Raw genomic sequence first — 21802 nt, forward strand, 5'->3', positions numbered from 1 at the left:
AGAACCAAAACCACCCGAGAAGGAGTTTTAAAAGACACCACGAAGTCGCACGTTCAAAATAAAAGTCCTTGTTAAAATACAACAGGCCTGCAAAACCGGCTTGGATTTCAGGGGAAAGGAAGGATTGGCAAGAAAAAATTATAAATATGGAGAAAAGGCATCTCAGAAAAGCAGCAGCACAGTGGGGCTGGATGAAGCAATAGGTGCTACCGGCCCCTCCCTGGAGTTCTGTCTCCGGCTCTTGGATCCCAGCGCGAGATCGGAAGCTCAGATCTCATGTTTTTTTAAAAATGGCTCTCGTTCTTGTGGGTGCAAAGAGTAAACCTGAAAACGTGGCAGGAGTGTAACTGTCGGCACCACTAGGTCCCGCTCCTTTCCTACAGCCAGGGAGAGAAGAACCCAGGAGTCCTGACTGCCACCACCCTCAACTCTAATCACCCCTCCCCAGCCCACTGATTTAACCCCCCACATCACTCTGCCCCCAAAAACAGCTGGGAGGTTGGTTTCGAAGTTCTGATCCTGCAAGCGCTTTAAATGAAGGCGGATTCAAGCTCTTCCTTGTCCTGCGGGGCAATGGTGTCTCCTGTGTCCTGGCCAGAACGTCATCCCTGCAAGGAACGAGAGATACCGGGATGGTTCCGGAGGGGCAGAAGGGAAAACACAAGCTTCCAGGAGCGTTTTGATACCAGGTGGGCTGGACTCAGGCCTTCTGTACACTCAAATGTAACCGTGACTTCGAGCACCTGGTGTAGCAGATTTCCATGTCTATTTGTGTCGCTGGAGCTTCCCCGCCCACCCCCCGTGTCAAACCCTGCAGCCAGTTGCACCCGTGCCAGTCGAGGTCTCTTCTGTCTGCAACAGCTGAATCCAGGCTAAGCCCAAATACAGACAAGGGATGGGGCTTTCCAGAACAGTGACATGAGTTAAGAGCAGGCATCTCAGACTTCCAATGGCTTGTGCTCCTAAGTCCCTGAGGGCTGGTCTGCACACAGCTTTTATACAATTTAGCTACAACAGCCTAGACCCCCCACGCCCTCCCTGTGCCGGGGAGTCCCGACTCCCAGGCCCCTTTGCTCTAACCACTAGCCCGCCCCACCCCACTTCCAGAGCCAGGAGTCGGACCCAGGAGTTCTATTCAACACTGACGCCCAAGTCCAGTGTTGAGACCCTGCCCAGATCCAACCTGCGTTCTGGACGCATCTGGTGATGGCTCAGCACCATTGGCCCTCTTACCGCTTTGCTGCTGGTGGCTAACGTAGACATGGAGACCTCGGAAATGTAGAACTTGCGTTTCCAGGTGAACCATCTCTTGTACTCCTTCCGCACCTGGAGATGCAGAGAGAGATCGGTGGTGCCACGCTGCTAACACACAGGAGAAGATCTCTCATCTCTGTGCTCTCTTATCTCTGTCTCTAAAGTGCCCCTCAGCTTCAGCGTCTGGGTGTTATGCAAATAAATGAGACGCACCTAATTCTGCCTGATAAAGAGGACCTGAGCCCCTGAAGCAGTCATTGGGCTCGTTCTCAGTTACCCATGGGGAGACTTAAAGCTATTTATGCTCCCCCGACTCTGTGCCCCGGTAACAAGTTAGAGTAACCTCAGGGCTGCTCTAACACTCCTGTGGCAGCTGAGAATACCCATAGTGCAGTGCACCCTAGCCCTACACGCATCCCACCCCCCTGCACCGGAGGCGGAGCCTTTTGCGGGAGCTATGCATGGAAGGGGATTCTCAGGAGGCCATTTCCACCCACTTTAACAGCCCTGTGGGGTGCCAGATGGATTCTTTTAAGAAAGGTCTCGGGGGAACTCAGAGGCTGAGTGACTTGCCCAAGGGGTCTACACTACAGCACAGCATGGCCTTACACCCAGGTCTCCTAAATGCTAAGCTTGGGCTCCAGCCTTCCTCTCTAAACGAGGGGCTGCTCCATTGCTCTGTTATTGGGGGACGCCCTGGGTGAAAAGCTGGGGGCTATTGCCCAGCATGTTCAGTGAAGCATCATTCGCCCACCCTGCTCCCCTCCAGCAGGGGGGGGGGAGGAGCCGCGTAGCCCATCTGGGGACGAAGGGCCCGGGCGGTACCTGGCGATTGAGGAGACAATGCACCAGGAAGATGAAGGATCCCTGCAGGCTGTTGACGATGGTGAACAAATACGCCATGACCGCGGCCGCCGGGCCGAATTGGAAGAGACCGAAAATCCACGTGCAGCCCAGAATGAAGACCTGGGCGATGGCTTTAAAAGTCAATAGCCTGGAAGAAAGGCAGAAGGGGGATCCCATGATAACAGCCCTCTGGAGGGTGGCTGCGTCAGGAGAGGGGCTGGGACTGAAATGGCCAATACCTCCAGGTAACCGCTGTCCATCATCGCCCTCTATAGTGCCAAAGCTGCTACAGCCTGAGCTAAAGAGGGGCTGTGATGGATTCAGATCCTCTGTGGAGCAGGCCAAGGGAGCCCTGTAATACGCTCCCCGGGGGTGGTGGCGGTAGACACCGATAGACACAGAGAGGTCTCTGCGTCTAGGTGACCCGGCTTTCGGGGTTTCTCCCATCCGTGCGCAGGGCAGGTGGGGACGGGGCGAGGAAGGCGGCAGTGGGAGCTGCATGGCAAGGAGCAGAGCCGGTTTGTAAATCAGGGGTGTTGGAGACGGGGGAGGAAGCAAAGTTTCCAGCTGGTTTCAATCGGCAGAGTCCCACAGAGAGAGACCAGCACCCGCCAGGCGAGGATCTGTCTATCTAGGCATCACGTCCGCACAGGGTGCGTTCTAGCGCCTTGGCTGCTCCACAGCTGAGGGACACAAACAGCGGGGCGTCCAGCACTGCCCTTGGGGGACCGTCTGCCAGACTGAGGATCTCCAAGGGCTGTCTCGGCACTCAGGAAAGCTCACAGCTCCCGTTTCAGGGAGGCCGGTACCGTCCCCGTTTTAAAGAGAGGGAAACTGAGGCATAGTGACGTGTCCAAAGTTACCGTGAGAGTAGCAGAGCTGGGAATAGAAGCCCAGGAGTCCTGACTCCCAGTTCTAGCCACTAGACCCCACACCACTCCCAGAGCTGGGATAGGACCCAGGAGTCCTGACTCCGACCCTGCCCCCGCCCCCTTACCATTAAATTCCACTTTCCGACCCTGCTTTTAACACGCCTTTACCTGGTGTCTTTGAGGGTGGACACTTCAGCATTGAGGCTGGCAAGCTTTCTCTGCAGCATCCAGAGGGTTAAGGCGAAAAGGATGGAATTAATCTGGAATCAAAGCAGAGAGGGTCACTGACCCCGATCTACCTCGGGCTCCAGGGAGCGGATGGGACGGGCAGGTGGGTCTCTATAGGACAGGATGCAGACATGGTCACCGTCCAACCAAGCGTACTGCTATTCGGTACGGTTATTTGGCTAGTGCAAATCGGCACGGCCTCATTGAAATCAACTGAGCAATACTGATTGACACCAGCTGAGGATCTGGCCCCAGGATTTAAAGTCCCACCCGGACGTCTACGACGCCTCATCGCACAAAGGGGCTTTCGCAGAATCAATCCGGTGGGTCTTATCACCTCACTCCCGCATTGGGCCAGAACCCTCCTTGGCGTATGCTCCTCCGCGGTCAGTAACAAGGGAAGCCAGGCGGATGTCAAGCTGCAGGGGATACCTACCCCGATGATGGCACACACCGGCCCCAGGAAACTCCAGATGAAGCCCCTCTCCACGCTGAGCCAGCAGCTACGAGAACAAAAGGTTAGTGCAACATTCACTGGTCAGCAGCAGCCTGGTGCCGCGATGCTCAGCATTGATATTAGTGCTAGCCTAAGAGTCTCGCCCCCGCCCCCTCCCGGACACCAGGCTCCCCCTGTGCACAGCCACCGACGGACAGAAGGCCGGTTCCCCAGCGCCAGCGCTCACTTCTCCTGCCTGCCGTAGCCCTCGGGCACAACCGCCGCCGAGACGGCCACCACCAAGGCGGGGAATCCGTAGCCGAAGAGGCTCAGCTGCCAAGTCTTGAGGCTGCGGGTGCTGAAGTAGTTGACGACGCCGAGGTTCCGGACGGTGAGGAAGAGGACCACGGCCTCCAGGAACATCCAGGCGAAGCAGGCCAGGAAGAGGTAGTGCAGCAGGCCAGCAATGACGGCGCACCCCAGCTGGAGAGGGAAGAACGCCCGGATGGGCGCAGAGATCCAAGGCTCTGCTTGGTTGCTTGGGGCAGGCCAGCACGAAGGGCAACCCCCAGCGGTGACACTAACACAGCAAGGGCAGGAGCTGGCGAGCCAGAGAGAACCACGGGGTCTGCGTCCAGCAGCCTGGCTAAAGAACATTTGTGCGTTGCCTTCACCTGACCACTAGGGGCACTGTAGCCACCAACATCTTCTGCCCCATAAACCCCGACTCACGGGGGCATTTGAAAGCACCCCACCTTTTCCTGCCGGCTCAAAGTCAGGGGCCTTCAGCTGTCTGAACAGGGATGCTGGGGGCACTTCTGTCATTTGACAGCCTCTACTGAGCATCCCTGGGCTTGGTCCACTACCCACGTCAAACATCCCCCAGGAGTTGCAATTGAAAGAAAGTGTTTGCCCCAGGGTCTCATCTCTGCCCTAAAGGGGAACCAGTACCACAGGCCCAGTAATCCCTCACTCTTCAAAGTAGGTCAGTCTCATGATCTCCATTTTAGAGACAGGGAAACTGCGGCACAGGGCAGCGACTTGTCCGAAATCACCAGCAGAGCCGGGACTAGAACTCAGGACTCCAGAGTCCCCCCCAACAGGGCTCCATCTGTCTACCATAATGCCCGCGCTGCTAGGGGTAGGGAGTGCTTTACCTCGTGGCTGGTGCTGTTCATCCCGGTGAGGAAGAGCAGGTCGGCCAGGAAGAGGCAGAGGCAGAGCTGCAGGTGGATGGAGGTGCTGACGTTGTGGATGGAGCGGCACAGCAGGAAGGTGAGGATGGCGAGGAAGAGGCACAGCAGAGATAGGGTCAGCCCGATGTGGGAGAGGAGGAACAGCGGGAAATCTGCCTGTCGGAGAGGAAGGGCAGATGGCACCTTGGAGGCCGCGAGTTGTCCCATGCGGGGCAGTTAACACAGCTGATCGGCTGAAGGATCATGGACCAGTGACCGGTTACATGGGAGCCTGGACAGAGGCGAACTGAACTGTACAGCGGTCTGTATTTTAACCATACAGCCCTCCACCTCCTCTGAGCGCCTGGAGGGAACCATGGCCTGGAGAACCCCGGCCGCCTGCCTCCATTGCCCACTCGCTACATTTCCACACAAGACTCTGTGTTTCTAAAGTGCAGCCCGCCGGCTCTGGGAGAGGCTCCCCATACACATCCCCAGAGTTGCCTCCTTCTCTTTCTTCCTTCTCCCCTTTGCCGAAAGGATGCCCGGCTCCCACCCGCCCAGCCGGGTCCTGCAAGCCCCGGGCTGAGCGCGGACACAGCCCCGTTACCGTTATCTCCCCCAACGCCAGGAGGACGGCCAGGTTGGAGACGTGATTGCAGCTACACTTTGTGTGCGTGGTGTTGGCACGCAGGACGCTGCACCCTTCCCCAGACCAGCTGCTGTGCTGGGCCTTGGCTTCCCACGAGACGCAGATGAGCTTATTAGGGTTGTTGACGGGCTGCAAAAGAATAAATACATCAAAGGAGGAAGGAATAACGTGGGAAGGAAAAAACATGATGCCAGGGGAGCAGGCCAGGGACCCCAGGTGAGAGCTTGAGAGGCAGCCCAGCAGAGACCGTGTGGTTCAGTGGATGGGGTATTAGAGCAGGACTCAGGAGACCTGACTTTTAAGTCCTGGCTGATGTGTGACCTTGACTTAGTCACGCTCCTGCTCTGTGCCTTAGTTTCCCCTCCCACCCTTTGTCTAGCCGGACTAAGCTCTTGGGGACAAGGACCATCTCATGCTATGGACCCAGCCTGCCATAAAGGAGGTGCTGATTTCAGCCCGTGCATTAGCACAAATACTTAATAGCAAGGCAGAGATGTTAAAAACACCTTTGACCACCCCGCACAGAAAGTGGGCCAGAGAGCACACACAGGAGAGTTCTGAAGTGCTTCCAGCCTGTGCATCTGCCTTAATAAAATGGAAACAGACCTGTCCCTGCTGCTTGTCTTAATACCTAGCTCCTCTTCAGTGCTTTCCACCAGCAAATCTAAGCGCTTTACAAAGGAGGGCAGTATCATTATCCCCATTTTACAAATGGGGAAACTGAGGCACAGAGCGAGAGGAAAAGGTCAAGGTCAGCCAGCAGACCAGTGGCAGAACCAGGGGAAGAACGCAGCTCCCCCACTGCTGCTTTATCCACCAGGACACACCGCCCCCCTGTGTTCCTCTTTGCCCTCTTCCCCTGCTCCCCAGCCCCAGTGGCTGGAGATTTATGAGTCTTGCACTGACTCTGTGTTAATGGAGTTGGTCCTTTAGCTGCAGGAGAAGAGATTCAAGCTTCTAGCTCAAGAGATCCTGAGTTCAATCCCCCCGCCAGGGCACTCCCACGTTGGGGGAGAACACAAGAATTCTTCCCCTCCCCCCCACAAGAGTTAACTTGTTGCAGCACCCACCATAGGAGGGGAGAAGCCCTGTCCCATAGACACCCCACCAGCTGATGCCTTACAGCAGGGCCAGGGTGGGCAAGCCAGCCTTACCAGGGTGTTCTTGAAGGTGTAGTTGACTGGATCGGTGAAATTGGTCCTGGTCTGGGTGGTCAGGAAAGCACCCACCACCCGGGAATTCATCTGGGTGGTCGAGTTCGAGGTGGCGTTTTGGCCTTGGAAGAAGTTGCTGTTCAGGATGGATTCCATACCCACGTAGGAGGCAAAAGCCACTCCAGCCAGGCCTGCAAGTATGCCCGAGGAGCAATCACGTGGTTAGTGGCTTCTTTACTCCATGCCACCCAGGGACTCGCAAATCTCTGTACAACCCAGGCCCCACAGCCACACTCCAGAGGCTGAGTAACATATTGCTTCAGACCCCCAGATAGGTACAACGAGGCGCAGAAAAGTAAGAGAACCCAGGTCTCCTGATATCCAGACTTCTACCCAGAACCGCAGCTCGGGTGGCACTGGCAACAAGGTGAAGGGGCTGTCCATAAATTATGGAGCGCATTAGGAGGCATAATTGTATGTGTTTGCTCCAGTGCTGCAAAGTGTTACAAGGGGTAGGTGGATTTTGAGAATCCCTCCAAACTGTGACAGTTTTTGAATCACCCCTAAGGGCTGTTTTCTCAAAACAACTGCTACTAACGGAGCTAGTTGGAAAATGCTTTTTCCCCTGCTGAAAATCTTCAGTTTTTGGCAAAAACAATTGAAACCAATTTTTTTTTTAAATACTACCGCAATGCCTCATGGGAGTTGTGGTTTGTGTGTCTCCTCCAGACTTCGGGGCTGGACTACATCTCCCATGATGCACCATGGTGACCATATATCCATAGTGCATTGTGGGAGATGAAGTCTGGCTGAGGAGCCAGGCTCATTGAGGGGAATGGGAAGATGAGGCCCCAGGAACATGAGTTCAGAATCAAAATATTTTAGCTCTCCAGCCAAAAGCAGAAAAATGTTCCAGTTTGGGGCATTTCGGGCTGTCAGTTTTTGACACAATCTAAGTTTTCTACAGAAATCAAACACTGTGAAAAGTTGCATTTTCCAAGGACCCAATTTTCCACTGCAGAACAGTTTAGATGGAAGTTTCAATCAGCCCTCAATTCTTTCGTTTTCTAGGTCCCTTTATTCAAGCAAACGTGGCCAGCACAGAAGGAATTGATATTTCTAGGACTTAAGAATGCAGGATTTGCCACTCCACCACCGAGCCCTGTTCCGTGAGCCCCATAACACCCATTCCAAATCAGATCAGTGGGCCAGCTAGTTCAGTTGCCCAACTCTCTGTCTCAGCATAGACCAATGGTCCATTTAAGCTGGTATCTCCTGCTCTTGTCAGAGATGCTCCAAGGGGTATAAAACCTCCCGTACTTTGTGCGCACAATACTGCCCCTTAGTGGCGAGGGCTAGGGGAGCCCGAATGGGGGAGCTGAGAAGCAAGCCTTGGGAGTCTGTCTCCCCCCAGCAAACACCCTTGGGTGGTGGTGACGTACCTTGTGCCATTGATCCCTGGATCGTTCTGCAACTAATCTCCATGGTCTCGCCTATGGCCGCCAGGCTGAAGACAGCATCCTCCACGTTGCAGCCATCCTTGACAACTTTGGTCTGGATCTCTAAGGAGAGGGGGAAAGAGCACAGTGTGATACAGCACAGCGGCTCCTCGGGCAGGGGCCGTCACTCGCTCTGCAGAGCCGAGCCATGGGTGACGGCAGAGAGGGGTGGAAATGGAGAGTCGTTCACAGCCGAGAGGGGAAGAGTCTTTTGTGCCCACAGTAAAGAGAAATGCAGGAAATTCATGAGGCCATTGAAACAAGCCTCCCTCGAGGGGTTTAAGAACAAGGGGGGGCCTGGGGAGCTATAGATGGGGTGGGAGGATGTGGCCTTGCTTGAGAATATGAATTGCAGCCTTCGGCCCATGCTAGCCGGAACCCGAGAGCTAGGATCTAGGGGTATGGCCCTGTGGTTAAAGCAATCACCTGGGACTCGGAAGATCCGAGCTGAATTCCCAGTTCTGCCACCGACTCCCTGTGACACCTTGGGCAAGTCACTGCAGCTCCCTGCCTCAGTTTCCCTCATATGTAAAATAAGGATAATGATCCTCCCTTTGTCTGTCTAGATTATAAGCTCTTCGCGGCAGTGACTGCCTCTTGCTTCGTGTCTGTGGGGTCTAGATCTGTGCCGAGGGCAACCACCTCAGTGGGGGCGGGGGGTTTCTAGTTGCTACCGTAATGTTCATAATAGGGAGGCCATAGAGAAATTGGTGCTACCGTAATGTTCATAATAGGGAGGTCATGGAGAAATGAACTAACTAGATGTAGCACCAGTTGATCAGTCACCAGGTAGACTTCACCTCCATGGGGTAGAGTCACGCTGCTTGTTATGTGTAGCTCCTCCCTCCTCTGGTGCTCAGTCTTATCCCCCCCACCCCAGCCCCCCTACCCAAGCGCTCCGTCTGGATCGTCTTGCTCTTGTTCCCAGCGGGGTTGGCGAAGGCAGCCAGCACGATGCTCTCCACACTCTGCAGGAAGACAGTGGCTGTGGTGGCAAGCTGCTCCGGGCTCAGGTCGGACCATGAGCGCGTCTGCTCTAGGATGGAGGTAATTCCCTCACTGACATTCTACAGGAGACAACGGAGAGAGCTCCAAGCGGCTGTACTGCGTTTGGCCAACCATTGCTGGGCTGTCTCAAGAGCTGCCAGGCAGGGGGGAAGGCCTGGGTGGCACAGGTTCCCTCTCTCTATAGCAAGATCCTGGTGAGCCAAGAGCAGGGGGTGGGAGGCAACAGGCCTCGGCAGAGGATTGGTGGCCCGAGCCCTTCTGCAGCTGCATTGATGGGCTCCGAAGGGCGTCCCATCCCCCCCTGCACCAAAGAGCTCTCAGACTGTGCAAAGGGATAGAAAAGGAGAAACGAAAACACAGCTCGGGGTAAGGTCCGAAGTCAGAGGCCATCTGTGCCCTTCAGAAGGGGGAAGTTGGCCCAAGCGCTGGCTGTAAAATGACACCCTGCTGCGGACGGCCATCAGCCCTGTCCTCCTCCAAGGATTTCTAAGTCACACGCCCCCCGTCCCCCACACACACCTTATAGGGCTGGATGCAGGGGTCAGTGTGTGGGATTCTGTGGCCAGCGGGATGCAGGAGGGTCTAAGACTAAAAGCAGAGATAAAACACCCAGGTGTGTCTTACCTGCAGAGAGACGGTGGAGTTCTTCCTCTCGCAGGGGTCTGCAAAGACGCTGAAGGTGGAGTTCAGTAAAGTGCAGAAGGTGGCCTGTGCAGAGTGGAAGGAGCCGGAGCAGAAGGAAACGCTGAGTACAACACACGTGCAGTCGTACAGAGGAAGGTTGGTCTTGCGGATAAGGCACGGGGCTGGGACCCAACAGAGCGGGGTTCAAATTGCCATATGGCCACCGGGTCCCGTGGGGAAGTCACTTTATTGCTCGTGCCTTCAGGTCCCCATCTGCACAGTGGGGATAATAATCCTGCCTTGTCTGCTTAGACTGTAATCCTGGGGGCATGGACCATCTCTTACTATGTGTCAATGCAGCAGCTGGCACAAAGGGGGCCCCAGTCTTGGTCCAGGGAGGGAGTGTCTCTGCAACACCCTGATTGGAGATGGAGTGCTATTGCAAAGGATTGTGGGTGGCAGGAAGGAACAAGGGAGGTTTGGGGTGCCAGACGTTCTGCTGATGGTACCAGGGGGGATCGAGACCGGCACTGCGGGGAGGGCACGGGAGCTATGGCTTCCTACACAGGGATTTTCCACCCACTAAAGATTTGAGGATTTTTGCCAACTTCCAGCAACCTGCACTTTCCTGCTGGTTTGCGGGTTTGAATGGCAACGTTTCCCCCCAGGGATTAAAACCTCCAGTGCCAAAAATGCTAGCTGCGAGTGGTTTTCCTGTGGCGGCTGAGGGCTACACTGCAGATGAAATTGACCTGGACTGAAATTCTCCAAAGCAACTCAATTTTGGCCACCCTAATGGGAAGTCTCTTAAAGATGCCAGGAAGCAGCGAGCACCCGCCCTCTGCAAACTCAGGCCCCTAAGAAGGCATCTCAGGTCAGGCAACCCCCCCCCATAAAATCACTGAGTCGCTTTCAAGAATTTCAGCCATGGAGGTTTCCCCACATTGCCTCTGCTGTGAGCATCCTGAGGTCATTGGGCTGTGTCAAGCATGCTGGGGTACCTACGTCGTTTGTGGATGATCCATGAGCCGCGTCTAGCGCCGGGTCCTGGCATTTCCTCACCAGATTGTTCTCTCGTGAGAAATCGGACGGACACTTCATAGTGACCTCTAGGAGGAAATGAACCCAAAAAAAATCAAATGCACAGACTTAATAAGCAAAGTGGTCTGGGAAATTAACATATCCCTGGGCTTTCCCATCTGGGATTCGAAGGGTTAAAAAACCCTGCTTGTAAAACCAATGACTACCAGACCTAGGGGTTACTATCTATGCCAGTCCCACTGGGTCGGAGGGAGGGGCCTATTTCCACTCCTAGAGTCACGGCCGTGAACTGTCTCCTAGAGTCACGGCACCCCTTTTCAAGAACTGGAGTGGGGGGGTGCCAGCTTCCCCCCCAAAAAACCCTTCTAACCAGTAGCCTAGTGGTTGGAGCACTCATCGGAGACGTGGGTTAATTCCCACCTCTGCCTGCTGGGAAGCCCTGGGTCTCCAACCTCGCAGGAGAGCTCCGGGACCGCTCAGCTACAAAGCTGCGCTCTCTCTCAAGCTGTCACCCTTGGGCGGAACGTGCTTCCAGTCAGTAGAACCGGGGGACTGGGAACCTGGGTCACCCGGGTAGGTTGCAGGGCTTCTGCGCGCAGGCCAGGCTCCCGAAACAGCTACGGATGGGCTCCATTACAGAGAGAGGCCCTCAGCTGTGTTCCCAAGGTATTTTAATACAGAGCCAGCTACAGCTGTTACACGTGGCGCCGCCTCGTGGCTAAACGTTATCTTACCGTTTAGCGTTCACCGGGCCACTATACAGAGTCACTCGCTGGCCTAAGAAATATTCCAGGCCAAGTCCCCTAGTGAATCCCACCCTTCCAGGTTGAAGAGGCTGTTTAAAACCTGGCTGCAGGCTCAGATTTTGTCCTTCTTGTGAGCAAGGGCTACGGGGAGAGGCCAGGGAAGCTTGCTTCGACGGTTACTGTGCAGCGTGTTATTCTCGGTACCCAAAGCCCTGGTGTGGAGGGAAAGAGCCCTGGGGAGCCCTGGCAGGTGCCATTCCCAGGTATGTTGATGCAGGAGGCAGTGGGCTGGCAGCTGGCAGAGGTAAGGGCACATTCAGGAGAAGACTTGGAGTTGTCTTGTGTATTTATTACATGCATTACGGTTGCACCTAGAGGGCCCATTGCGCTAGGCGCTGTACAGACAGAGCGAGATGAGAGCCTAACAAGACAAAGGGTGGGAGAAGGACAGAGGCCAGGAGAGGGGCAGAGACTCATTAGGTCAGCGCCAGCACTGGCACGATAACGCCCGTCTCGTCATTCCCAGGCGCTTGCCCTGCCCACTGAGCTGCACTGTTGAACTGCCAGCGAAGAGGCAGCCAGTTTGTCCCAGCTCGCAGCTCCGGAAACGGGCAGGCAGGGCCCCTCAGCTCCTCACACTTGTCTGCGGGGCGATCAGGGAAGCCGGCGTTAGCCTCTCGCAGACAGAGCCCCACCCACAGCCCCTGCGTGGGACGCTCACCTGTGCAGCTGAATGGGACGCCGGGCTGGCTGCGGGGAAGGTAGCCTGAGTGGCAGGTGCAGGCGTAACTGCCCAGCGTGTTGGTGCAGTCGGAGTTGTTGCCACAGGGCGATGGGTCCTGGGAGCATTCGTCAATATCTAAGGGGGAGAATCCAGGGCGGCTAAGCGTGGTGCTATCACACCGGTGTTTTACTGCCACAGGCCACGCACGCTCCCATCCAAAGCCCATCAGAGTCAGGGGGAATATTTCCAGACTCAGTGGCCTTTTGGATCAGTTGCTCGGCTCCGTGCCAGAACCAGCACTCACCGGTGCACTGCCCTGCTGGGTCAGTGAAGTGTTGCTCCCCAGAACTGGATGCAAGGCCATCATTGCAGCTGCAGTAGTAGCCTCCCGGGGTGTTGGTGCAGGTGGCATGCATCGGACACGTTGTCGAATTCAGACACTCGTCGATATCTGTGACGGGGGAAGGAGCGATGGGCCCGGCTCTGCACCGCGGCGCTTTCCCTTGATGGGGGGATGGGTGGGGAGAAAGCAGGTCTTGGAGGGGCACCATGCCAGGAATAGGGTTCCCAGCGGGTGTGCAATATGCTGCCCATCTCCAAGAGGCTGCTGGTGCTCATGGCCTGAGAAGTGGGAGCCAGGACTCCTGGGTTCTCTTGTCAGCTTTGTGAGGAGAGTGAGGTCTGGTAGTTGGAGCAGGGAGGAGGAGTCAGGACTCCTGGGTTCTAGCCCCAGCTTCAGAAGGGGAATGAGGTCTAGTAGTTAAAGCAGAGGCATTTCTATCCCCAACTCTGCTACAGACTCCCCGGGTGACCTTCACCAAGTCTTTTCCCTTCCAAATGCCTCAGTCTCCCCAGACGTACAATGGAGACAACACCATTGTCTCTCTCCAGATCTGCTTTCCTATTATTGTAGGGCCACATCAGGATGGGCGGAGCCCCCACAACCCTGCTGCCTTCCATGGAAGCTGCTCAGTTGTGACTCAGCACCTCTCAGGCGTTGGTCTCCATCAACACATCCACAGGTGCATCTGGTTCACCTTTTTTCCTAAGATTTCCCATGTGCTTCAGGAGTTTTAATTCATTGGGTAATTAAATGTCCCAACCCCAGAGCAAGACCCAGCCCCTCTACGTCTAACGGGAGTCCACATCCCTGGCCACGGCCCCTGCTAATGTCAAACTGGTGTCGTTTCATTGACATTGAAGGAGCAGTGCAGATTTCCACCTTCTGGGAATCTGGCCCATTGACTCCAAAGGGGCTATGCCAATTGACACCAGCTGGGCATCTGGCCCCCTTGACTCTGCCCCTTCACCCTATCTGAGGATCCGGCCCCGTATGTGTTAACAGTCGCGTGTGCAGGAGCGGTCCTGGCCTGAGAATTCACAGCAGCGGTTACCTGTGCAGTTCAGATGGGCCGTGCCACGTTGCCCTGAGGCTCCAGTGAACGGCTTGTACCCATTGAAACACTTGCAGACAAAACTCCCTACGGTGTTTGAGCAGCTGGCGTTCGGGCCGCAGAGCGTGGGGTCCTGCGTGCATTCATCGATATCTAGACAGGAGAAGACAGAAGCTGTCGCCATTCAGTTACTCCGGGAGCGGCTTGTGTGACCCACTGGAGGGCGGGTGTGACAGGTGCCCCTCTGTGCCAGACGGCAAGAGGACACGCAGTTGTTACAAGCCCTGGCTATACAGCCCCACGTCTTTAGCTGAAGCTGCAGAGATCCCCCGTTTGGGAAGGAGCCGGACAGTGGCTGTCACACTGGGGGAGATGGTTCATGAACCACATTTATTGCAGGTTAGTGCACGGAAATCATGAATGGAACGTTTAGCATTCACGTCTGAAACCCTCTCTCATTTAGGAACACAGGGATGTACAAGCTGGTTCAGCCGAGTGGCCCATCTAGCCCAGACTCCGGCTTTCAACGGCAGCTGGTGCTACACGCTTCAGAGGATCTTTTTCTCTCTAACAGCATTTCAGATGTTGGAATTAGGTTGTGTGTTTATTACATGCATTATGGTCGCACCTAGAGGGCCCATTGCGCTAGGCGCTGCACAGACAAAGGGAGATGAGAGCCTAACAAGGCAAATGGTGGGAGGAGGCCAGAGGCCAGGAGAGGGGCAGAGACTCAGTAGGTCAGCGCCAGCACTGGCACGATAACGCCCGTCTCGTCATTCCCAGGCGCTTGCCCTGCCCATGAGCTGCACTTTTCAGCTGCCAGCGAAGAGGCGGCCAGCTTGTCCTGGCTCGCAGGCTCTGGGCAAACTGAGAATCCGGAACGGGCAGGCAGGGCCCCTCGCTCTCGTTTGTAGGGCGATCAGGGGAGCCGGCGTTAGCCTCTCGCAGACAGAGCCCCACCCACAGCCCCCGCGTGGGACGCTCACCTGTGCAGTTGAACGGGACGCCGGGCTGGCTGGGGGGAAGGTAGCCCGAGTGGCAGGTGCAGGTGTAACTGCCCGGCGTGTTGATGCAGTGGGAGTTGTTGCCACAGGGCGATGGGTCCCGGGAGCATTCGTCAATATCTAAGGGGGACAATCCAGGGTGGCTAAGCGTGGTGCCATCACAAGGTCTTTTACTGCCACAGGCCACACAGGCCCCCATCCAAAGCCCATCGGAGTCAGAGGGAATCTTTCCAGACTCAGTGGCCTTTTGGATCAGTCGCTCGGCTCCGTGCCGGAACCAGCACTCACCGGTGCACTGCGCTGCTGGGTCAGTGAAGTGTTGCTCCCCAGAACTGGATGCAAGGCCATCATTGCAGCTGCAGTAGTAGCCTCCTGGGGTGTTGGTGCAGGTGGCATGCATCGGACACGTTGTCGAATTCAGACACTCGTCGATATCTGTGACAGGGGGAAGGAGTGATGGGCCCGGCTCTGCACCGCGGCGCTTTCCCTTGATGGGAGGATGGGTGGGGAGAAGGCAGGTCCCACCAGCAGGTCTTGGAGGGGCACCATGCCAGGAATAGGGTTCCCAGCGGGTGTGCAATATGCTGCCCATCTCCAAGAGGCTGCTGGTGCTCATGGCCTGAGAAGTGGGAGCCAGGACTCCTGGGTTCTCTTGTCAGCTTTGTGAGGAGAGTGAGGTCTGGTAGTTGGAGCAGGGAGGAGGAGTCAGGACTCCTGGGTTCTAGCCCCAGCTTCAGAAGGGGAATGAGGTCTAGTAGTTAAAGCAGAGGCATTTCTATCCCCAACTCTGCTACAGACTCCCCGGGTGACCTTCACCAAGTCTTTTCCCTTCCAAATGCCTCAGTCTCCCCAGACGTACAATGGAGACAACACCATTGTCTCTCTCCAGATCTGCTTTCCTATTATTGTAGGGCCACATCAGGATGGGCGGAGCCCCCACAACCCTGCTGCCTTCCATGGAAGCTGCTCAGTTGTGACTCAGCACCTCTCAGGCGTTGGTCTCCATCAACACATCCACAGGTGCATCTGGTTCACCTTTTTTCCTAAGATTTCCCATGTGCTTCAGGAGTTTTAATTCATTGGGTAATTAAATGTCCCAACCCCAGAGCAAGACCCAGCCCCTCTACGTCTAACGGGAGTCCACATCCCTGGCCACGGCCCCTGCTAATGTCAAACTGGTGTCGTTTCATTGACATTGAAGGAGCAGTGCAGATTTCCACCTTCTGGGAATCTGGCCCATTGACTCCAAAGGGGCTATGCCAATTGACACCAGCTGGGCATCTGGCCCCCTTGACTCTGCCCCTTCACCCTATCTGAGGATCCGGCCCCGTATGTGTTAACAGTCGCGTGTGCAGGAGCGGTCCTGGCCTGAGAATTCACAGCAGCGGTTACCTGTGCAGTTCAGATGGGCCGTGCCACGTTGCCCTGAGGCTCCAGTGAACGGCTTGTACCCATTGAAACACTTGCAGACAAAACTCCCTACGGTGTTTGAGCAGCTGGCGTTCGGGCCGCAGAGCGTGGGGTCCTGCGTGCATTCATCGATATCTAGACAGGAGAAGACAGAAGCTGTCGCCATTCAGTTACTCCGGGAGCGGCTTGTGTGACCCACTGGAGGGCGGGTGTGACAGGTGCCCCTCTGTGCCAGACGGCAAGAGGACACGCAGTTGTTACAAGCCCTGGCTAACAGCCCCACGTCTTTAGCTGAAGCTGCAGAGATCCCCCGTTTGGGAAGGAGCCGGACAGTGGCTGTCACACTGGGGGAGATGGTTCATGAACCACATTTATTGCAGGTTAGTGCACAGAAATCATGAATGGAACGTTTAGCATTCACGTCTGAAACCCTCTCTCATTTAGGAACACAGGGATGTACAAGCTGGTTCAGCCGAGTGGCCCATCTAGCCCAGACTCCGGCTTTCAACGGCAGCTGGTGCTACATGCTTCAGAGGATCTTTTTCTCTCTAACAGCATTTCAGATGTTGGAATTAGGTTGTGTGTTTATTACATGCATTATGGTCGCACCTAGAGGGCCCATTGCGCTAGGCGCTGCACAGACAAAGGGAGATGAGAGCCTAACAAGGCAAATGGTGGGAGGAGGCCAGAGGCCAGGAGAGGGGCAGAGACTCAGTAGGTCAGCGCCAGCACTGGCACGATAACGCCCGTCTCGTCATTCCCAGGCGCTTGCCCTGCCCATGAGCTGCACTTTTCAGCTGCCAGCGAAGAGGCGGCCAGCTTGTCCTGGCTCGCAGGCTCTGGGCAAACTGAGAATCCGGAACGGGCAGGCAGGGCCCCTCGCTCTCGTTTGTAGGGCGATCAGGGGAGCCGGCGTTAGCCTCTCGCAGACAGAGCCCCACCCACAGCCCCCGCGTGGGACACTCACCTGCGCAGCTGAACGGGACGCCGGGCTGGCTGCGGGGAAGGAAGCCTGGGAAGCACTTACAGGTGTAACTGCCCGGCGTGTTGATGCAGTGGGAGTTGTTGCCACAGGGCGATGGGTCCCGGGAGCATTCGTCAATATCTAAGGGGGACAATCCAGGGTGGCTAAGCGTGGTGCCATCACAAGGTCTTTTACTGCCACAGGCCACACAGGCCCCCATCCAAAGCCCATCGGAGTCAGAGGGAATCTTTCCAGACTCAGTGGCCTTTTGGATCAGTCGCTCGGCTCCGTGCCGGAACCAGCACTCACCGGTGCACTGCGCTGCTGGGTCAGTGAAGTGTTGCTCCCCAGAACTGGATGCAAGGCCATCATTGCAGCTGCAGTAGTAGCCTCCTGGGGTGTTGGTGCAGGTGGCATGCATCGGACACGTTGTCGAATTCAGACACTCATCGATATCTGTGACAGGGGGAAGGAGCGATGGGCCCGGCTCTGCACCGCGGCGCTTTCCCTTGATGGGAGGATGGGTGGGGAGAAGGCAGGTCCCACCAGCAGGTCTTGGAGGGGCACCATGCCAGGAATAGGGTTCCCAGCGGGTGTGCAATATGCTGCCCATCTCCAAGAGGCTGCTGGTGCTCATGGCCTGAGAAGTGGGAGCCAGGACTCCTGGGTTCTCTTCTCAGCTTTGTGAGGAGAGTGAGGTCTGGTAGTTGGAGCAGGGAGGAGGAGTCAGGACTCCTGGGTTCCACTGATGGCTGTAGTACAGGGAGGTGGTGTACTGCACATAGCAGGATAGCGATACAGGCAGGACTCCTGGGTTCTAGCCCCAGCTTCAGAAGGGGAGTGATGTCTAGTAGTTAAAGCAGAGGCATTTCTATCCCCAGCTCTGCTACAGACTCCCCGGGTGACCTTCACCAAGTCTTTTCCCTTCCAAATGCCTCAGTCTCCCCAGACGTACAATGGAGACAACACCATTGTCTCTCTCCAGATCTGCTTTCCTATTATTGTAGGGCCACATCAGGATGGGCGGAGCCCCCACAACCCCGCTGCCTTCCATGGAAGCTGCTCAGTTGTGACTCAGCACCTCTCAGGCATTGGTCTCCATCAACACATCCACAGGTGCATCTGGTTCACCTTTTTTCCTAAGATTTCCCATGTGCTTCAGGAGTTTTAATTCATTGGGTAATTAAACGTCCCAACCCCAGTGCAAGACCCAGCCCCTCTACGTCTAACGGGAGTCCACATCCCTGGCCACGGCCCCTGCTAATGTCAAACTGGTGTCGTTTCATTGACATTGAAGGAACAGTGCAGATTTCCACCTTCTGGGAATCTGGCCCATTGACTCCAAAAGGACTATGCCAATTGACACCAGCTGGGCATCTGGCCCCCTTGACTCTGCCCCTTCACCCTATCTGAGGATCCGGCCCCGTATGTGTTAACAGTCGCGTGTGCAGGAGCGGTCCTGGCCTGAGAATTCACAGCAGCGGTTACCTGTGCAGTTCAGATGGGCCGTGCCACGTTGCCCTGAGGCTCCAGTGAACGGCTTGTACCCATTGAAACACTTGCAGACAAAACTCCCTACGGTGTTTGAGCAGCTGGCGTTCGGGCCGCAGAGCGTGGGGTCCTGCGTGCATTCATCGATATCTAGACAGGAGAAGACAGAAGCTGTCGCCATTCAGTCACTCCGGGAGCGGCTTGTGTGACCCACTGGAGGGCGGGTGTGACAGGTGCCCCTCTGTGCCAGACGGCAAGAGGACACGCAGTTGTTACAAGCCCTGGCTATACAGCCCCACGTCTTTAGCTGAAGCTGCAGAGATCCCCCGTTTGGGAAGGAGCCGGACAGTGGCTGTCACACTGGGGGAGATGGTTCATGAACCACATTTATTGCAGGTTAGTGCACGGAAATCATGAATGGAACGTTTAGCATTCACGTCTGAAACCCTCTCTCATTTAGGAACACAGGGATGTACAAGCTGGTTCAGCCGAGTGGCCCATCTAGCCCAGACTCCGGCTTTCAACGGCAGCTGGTGCTACACGCTTCAGAGGATCTTTTTCTCGCTAACAGCATTTCAGATGTTGGAATTGGGTTGTGTGTTTATTACATGCATTACGGTCGCACCTAGAGGGCCCATTGCGCTAGGCGCTGCACAGACAAAGGGAGATGAGAGCCTAACAAGGCAAATGGTGGGAGAAGGCCAGAGGCCAGGAGAGGGGCAGAGACTCAGTAGGTCAGCGCCAGCACTGGCACGATAACGCCCATCTCGTCATTCCCAGGCGCTTGCCCTGCCCACTGAGCTGCACTCTTGAGCTGCCAGCGAAGAGGCGGCCAGCTTGTCCCGGCTCGCAGGGCTCTGGACACACTCAGAATCCGGAACGGGCAGGCAGGGCCCCTCGCTCTCGTCTGCGTGGCGATCAGGGGAGCCGGCGTTAGCCTCTCGCAGACAGAGCCCCACCCACAGCCCCCGCGTGGGACGCTCACCTGTGCAGTTGAACGGGACGCCAGCCTGGCTGGGGGGAAGGTAGCCCGAGTGGCAGGTGCAGGTGTAACTGCCCGGCGTGTTGATGCAGTGGGAGCTGTTACCACAGGGCGATGGGTCCTGGGAGCATTCGTCAATATCTAAGGGGGAGAATCCAGGGTGGCTAAACGTGGTGCTGTCACACTGGTCTTTTACTGCCACAGGCCACGCACGCCCCCATCCAAAGCCCATCGGAGTCAGGGGGAATCTTTCCAGACTCACTGGCCTTTGGGATCAGTTGCTCAGTTCCCTGTGGGCTAAAATCAGTTGAATTTCAAAAGGAAACCTCACTTGGAAACTAAAAGCCAAAATGTTTCATTTAGAAAAAGTCAGAAACGTCACAATGCCAGGCCGGAAGGACCCGGGTTAGACTCCCACACATGGGTTCTTCAGTACCCGCGGGCATGCACTTTGGAGTCTGACTGACCCCAGCGCAGTGCATCCTCTGATTGTGGGACGAGGCTCTAATGGAGGGGAGGGGGCTCCGCGGACAAGGTGGCAGTGAGGGTTAGTGGGCAGAGCGCCAGAGGATGATGGCTGAGTGGCAGCTAATCCTGGACCTATTCAGGCAGGCTGGGAAGAGACTCCCCCCCTACCTCCTCCCCGGCACCATCCCCAGGAAACCTCTCTGGCTGCAGTGGCAGCTCCCAGAGCTTTACAGACGGTCAGAATCCGGGATGTGCAGGCGGAGCCCCTTGTACGCGTGCTCTCATCTGCAGGGCGACTGAGAGAGCCCCTCACATGCAGAGCCCCACCCGCAGCCCCCGCGCGGGATGCTCACCTGTGCAGTTAAACGGGACACCGGGCCGGCTGCGGGGAAGGTAGCCTGAGTGGCAGGTGCAGATGTAACTGCCCAGCGTGTTGGTGCAGTTGGAATTGTTACCACAGAGCGATGAATCCCGGGAGCATTCGTCAATATCTAAGGGGGAGAATCCAGGGTGGCTAAGCATGGTGCTAGCACACCGGTGTTTTACTGCCACAGGCCACGCACGCCCCCATCCAAAGCCCATCCGAGTCAGGGGGAATCTTTCCAGACTCAGTGGCCTTTTGGATCAGTTGCTCGGCTCCGTGCCGGAACCAGCACTCACCGGTGCACTGCGCTGCTGGGTCAGTGAAGTGTTGCTCCCCAGAACTGGATGCAAGGCCTTCATTGCAGCTGCAGTAGTAGCCTCCTGGGGTGTTGGTGCAGGTGGCATATGCCGGACACGTTGTCGGATTCAGACACTCGTCGATATCTGTGACAGGGGGAAGGAGCGATGGGCCCAGCTCTGCACTGCGGCGCTTTCCCTTGATGGGGGGATGGGTGGGGAGAAGGCAGGTCCCACCAGCAGGTCTTGGAGGGGCACCATGCCAGGAATAGGGTTCCCAGCGGGTGTGCAATATGCTGCCCATCTCCAAGAGGCTGTGGGTGCTCGTGGCCTGAGAAGTGGGAGCCAGGACTCCTGGGTTCTCTTCTCAGCTTTGTGAGGAGAGTGAGGTCTGGTAGTTGGAGCAGGGAGGAATCAGGACTCCTGGGTTCCACTGATGGCTGGAGTACAGGGAGGTGGTGTACTGCTCGTAGCTGGAGAGGGATACAGGCAGGACTGCTGGGTTCTAGTCCCAGCTCCAGAAGGGGAGTGAGAACTAGTAGTTAAAGCAGAAGCCTTTCTATCCCCAGCTCTGCTACAAATTTCCCTTCCAAATGCCTCAGTTTCCCCAGCTTATGTCAAACTGGTGTTGTTTCATTGACGTTCAAGGAGCAGTGCGGATTTCCACCTTCTGGGAATCTGACCCATTGACAGCAGCTGGGCATCTGGCCCCCTTGACTCTGCCCCTTTACCCTAGCCGAGGATCCGGCCCCATGTGTGTTAACCTATACTCCAGGGCGTTAAAGTACCTGGTGATGAACAGCGAATCGCCCTGGTGCCTTGCCAACGGGCACTCCTGAGAGGAAAGGCTGGGAGAAGTGCCAGTAAACCCAACGTGCTGATACAGCCGCAATCCCCAGGGGATACTGGTCTCAAAGCCTGCCCTAGATTCTGGTGTAAACCAGGAGTTACTGCATCGTCACATGCACAGGAGTGGTCCTGGCCTGAGCATTCACAGCAGCGGTTACCTGTGCAGTTCAGATGGGCCATGCCACGTTGCCCTGAGTCTCCGGTGAGCGGCTTGTACCCATTGAAACACTTGCAGAGAAAACTTCTTTTGATGTTTGAGCAGCTGGCGTTCGGGCCGCAGAGCGTGGGGTCCTGCTTGCATTCATCCACATCTAGACAAGA

General features: G+C 56.1%; 1 protein-coding gene across 1 annotated transcript; it reads right to left on the bottom strand.

Moving 5' to 3' along the window:
* Nucleotides 1-52: 52 nt before the first annotated feature.
* On the bottom strand, nt 53-21774 carry LOC137161240 (adhesion G protein-coupled receptor E1-like). Its single transcript, XM_067560343.1, has 26 exons — nt 21640-21774; nt 20633-20779; nt 20326-20463; nt 19508-19645; nt 18520-18672; nt 17341-17487; nt 17035-17172; nt 16050-16202; nt 14946-15092; nt 14640-14777; nt 13654-13806; nt 12564-12710; nt 12257-12394; nt 10754-10857; nt 9749-9832; nt 9006-9183; nt 8060-8179; nt 6618-6808; nt 5422-5592; nt 4794-4988; nt 3884-4119; nt 3637-3703; nt 3141-3232; nt 2080-2248; nt 1234-1326; nt 53-608 (listed from the first exon to the last, which is right to left on the bottom strand). The coding sequence occupies exons 1-26, from the start codon at nt 21659-21661 to the stop codon at nt 603-605; spliced, it is 3465 nt and encodes a 1154-aa protein (XP_067416444.1). The 5' UTR covers nt 21662-21774; the 3' UTR covers nt 53-602.
* Between the last annotated feature and the right edge of the window lie 28 nt (nt 21775-21802).

Source organism: Emydura macquarii, unplaced genomic scaffold, assembly GCF_026122565.2.
Source record: "Emydura macquarii macquarii isolate MOO-44397 ecotype Brisbane River unplaced genomic scaffold, CSIRO-AGI_Emac_v2 contig_2292, whole genome shotgun sequence".
Lineage (NCBI taxonomy): Eukaryota > Metazoa > Chordata > Testudines > Chelidae > Emydura > Emydura macquarii.

Coding starts and splice junctions, on each gene's coding strand:
- LOC137161240 (XM_067560343.1), bottom strand. CDS start 21,661: ATGGCCCATCTGAACTGCACAG. Junction 18,673..19,507: donor CGTCCCGTTCAACTGCACAG/GTGAGCGTCCCA, acceptor TCTCCTGTCTAG/ATATCGATGAATGCACGCAG. Junction 3,704..3,883: donor GGCTACGGCAGGCAGGAGAA/GTGAGCGCTGGC, acceptor TTGTTCTCGTAG/CTGCTGGCTCAGCGTGGAGA.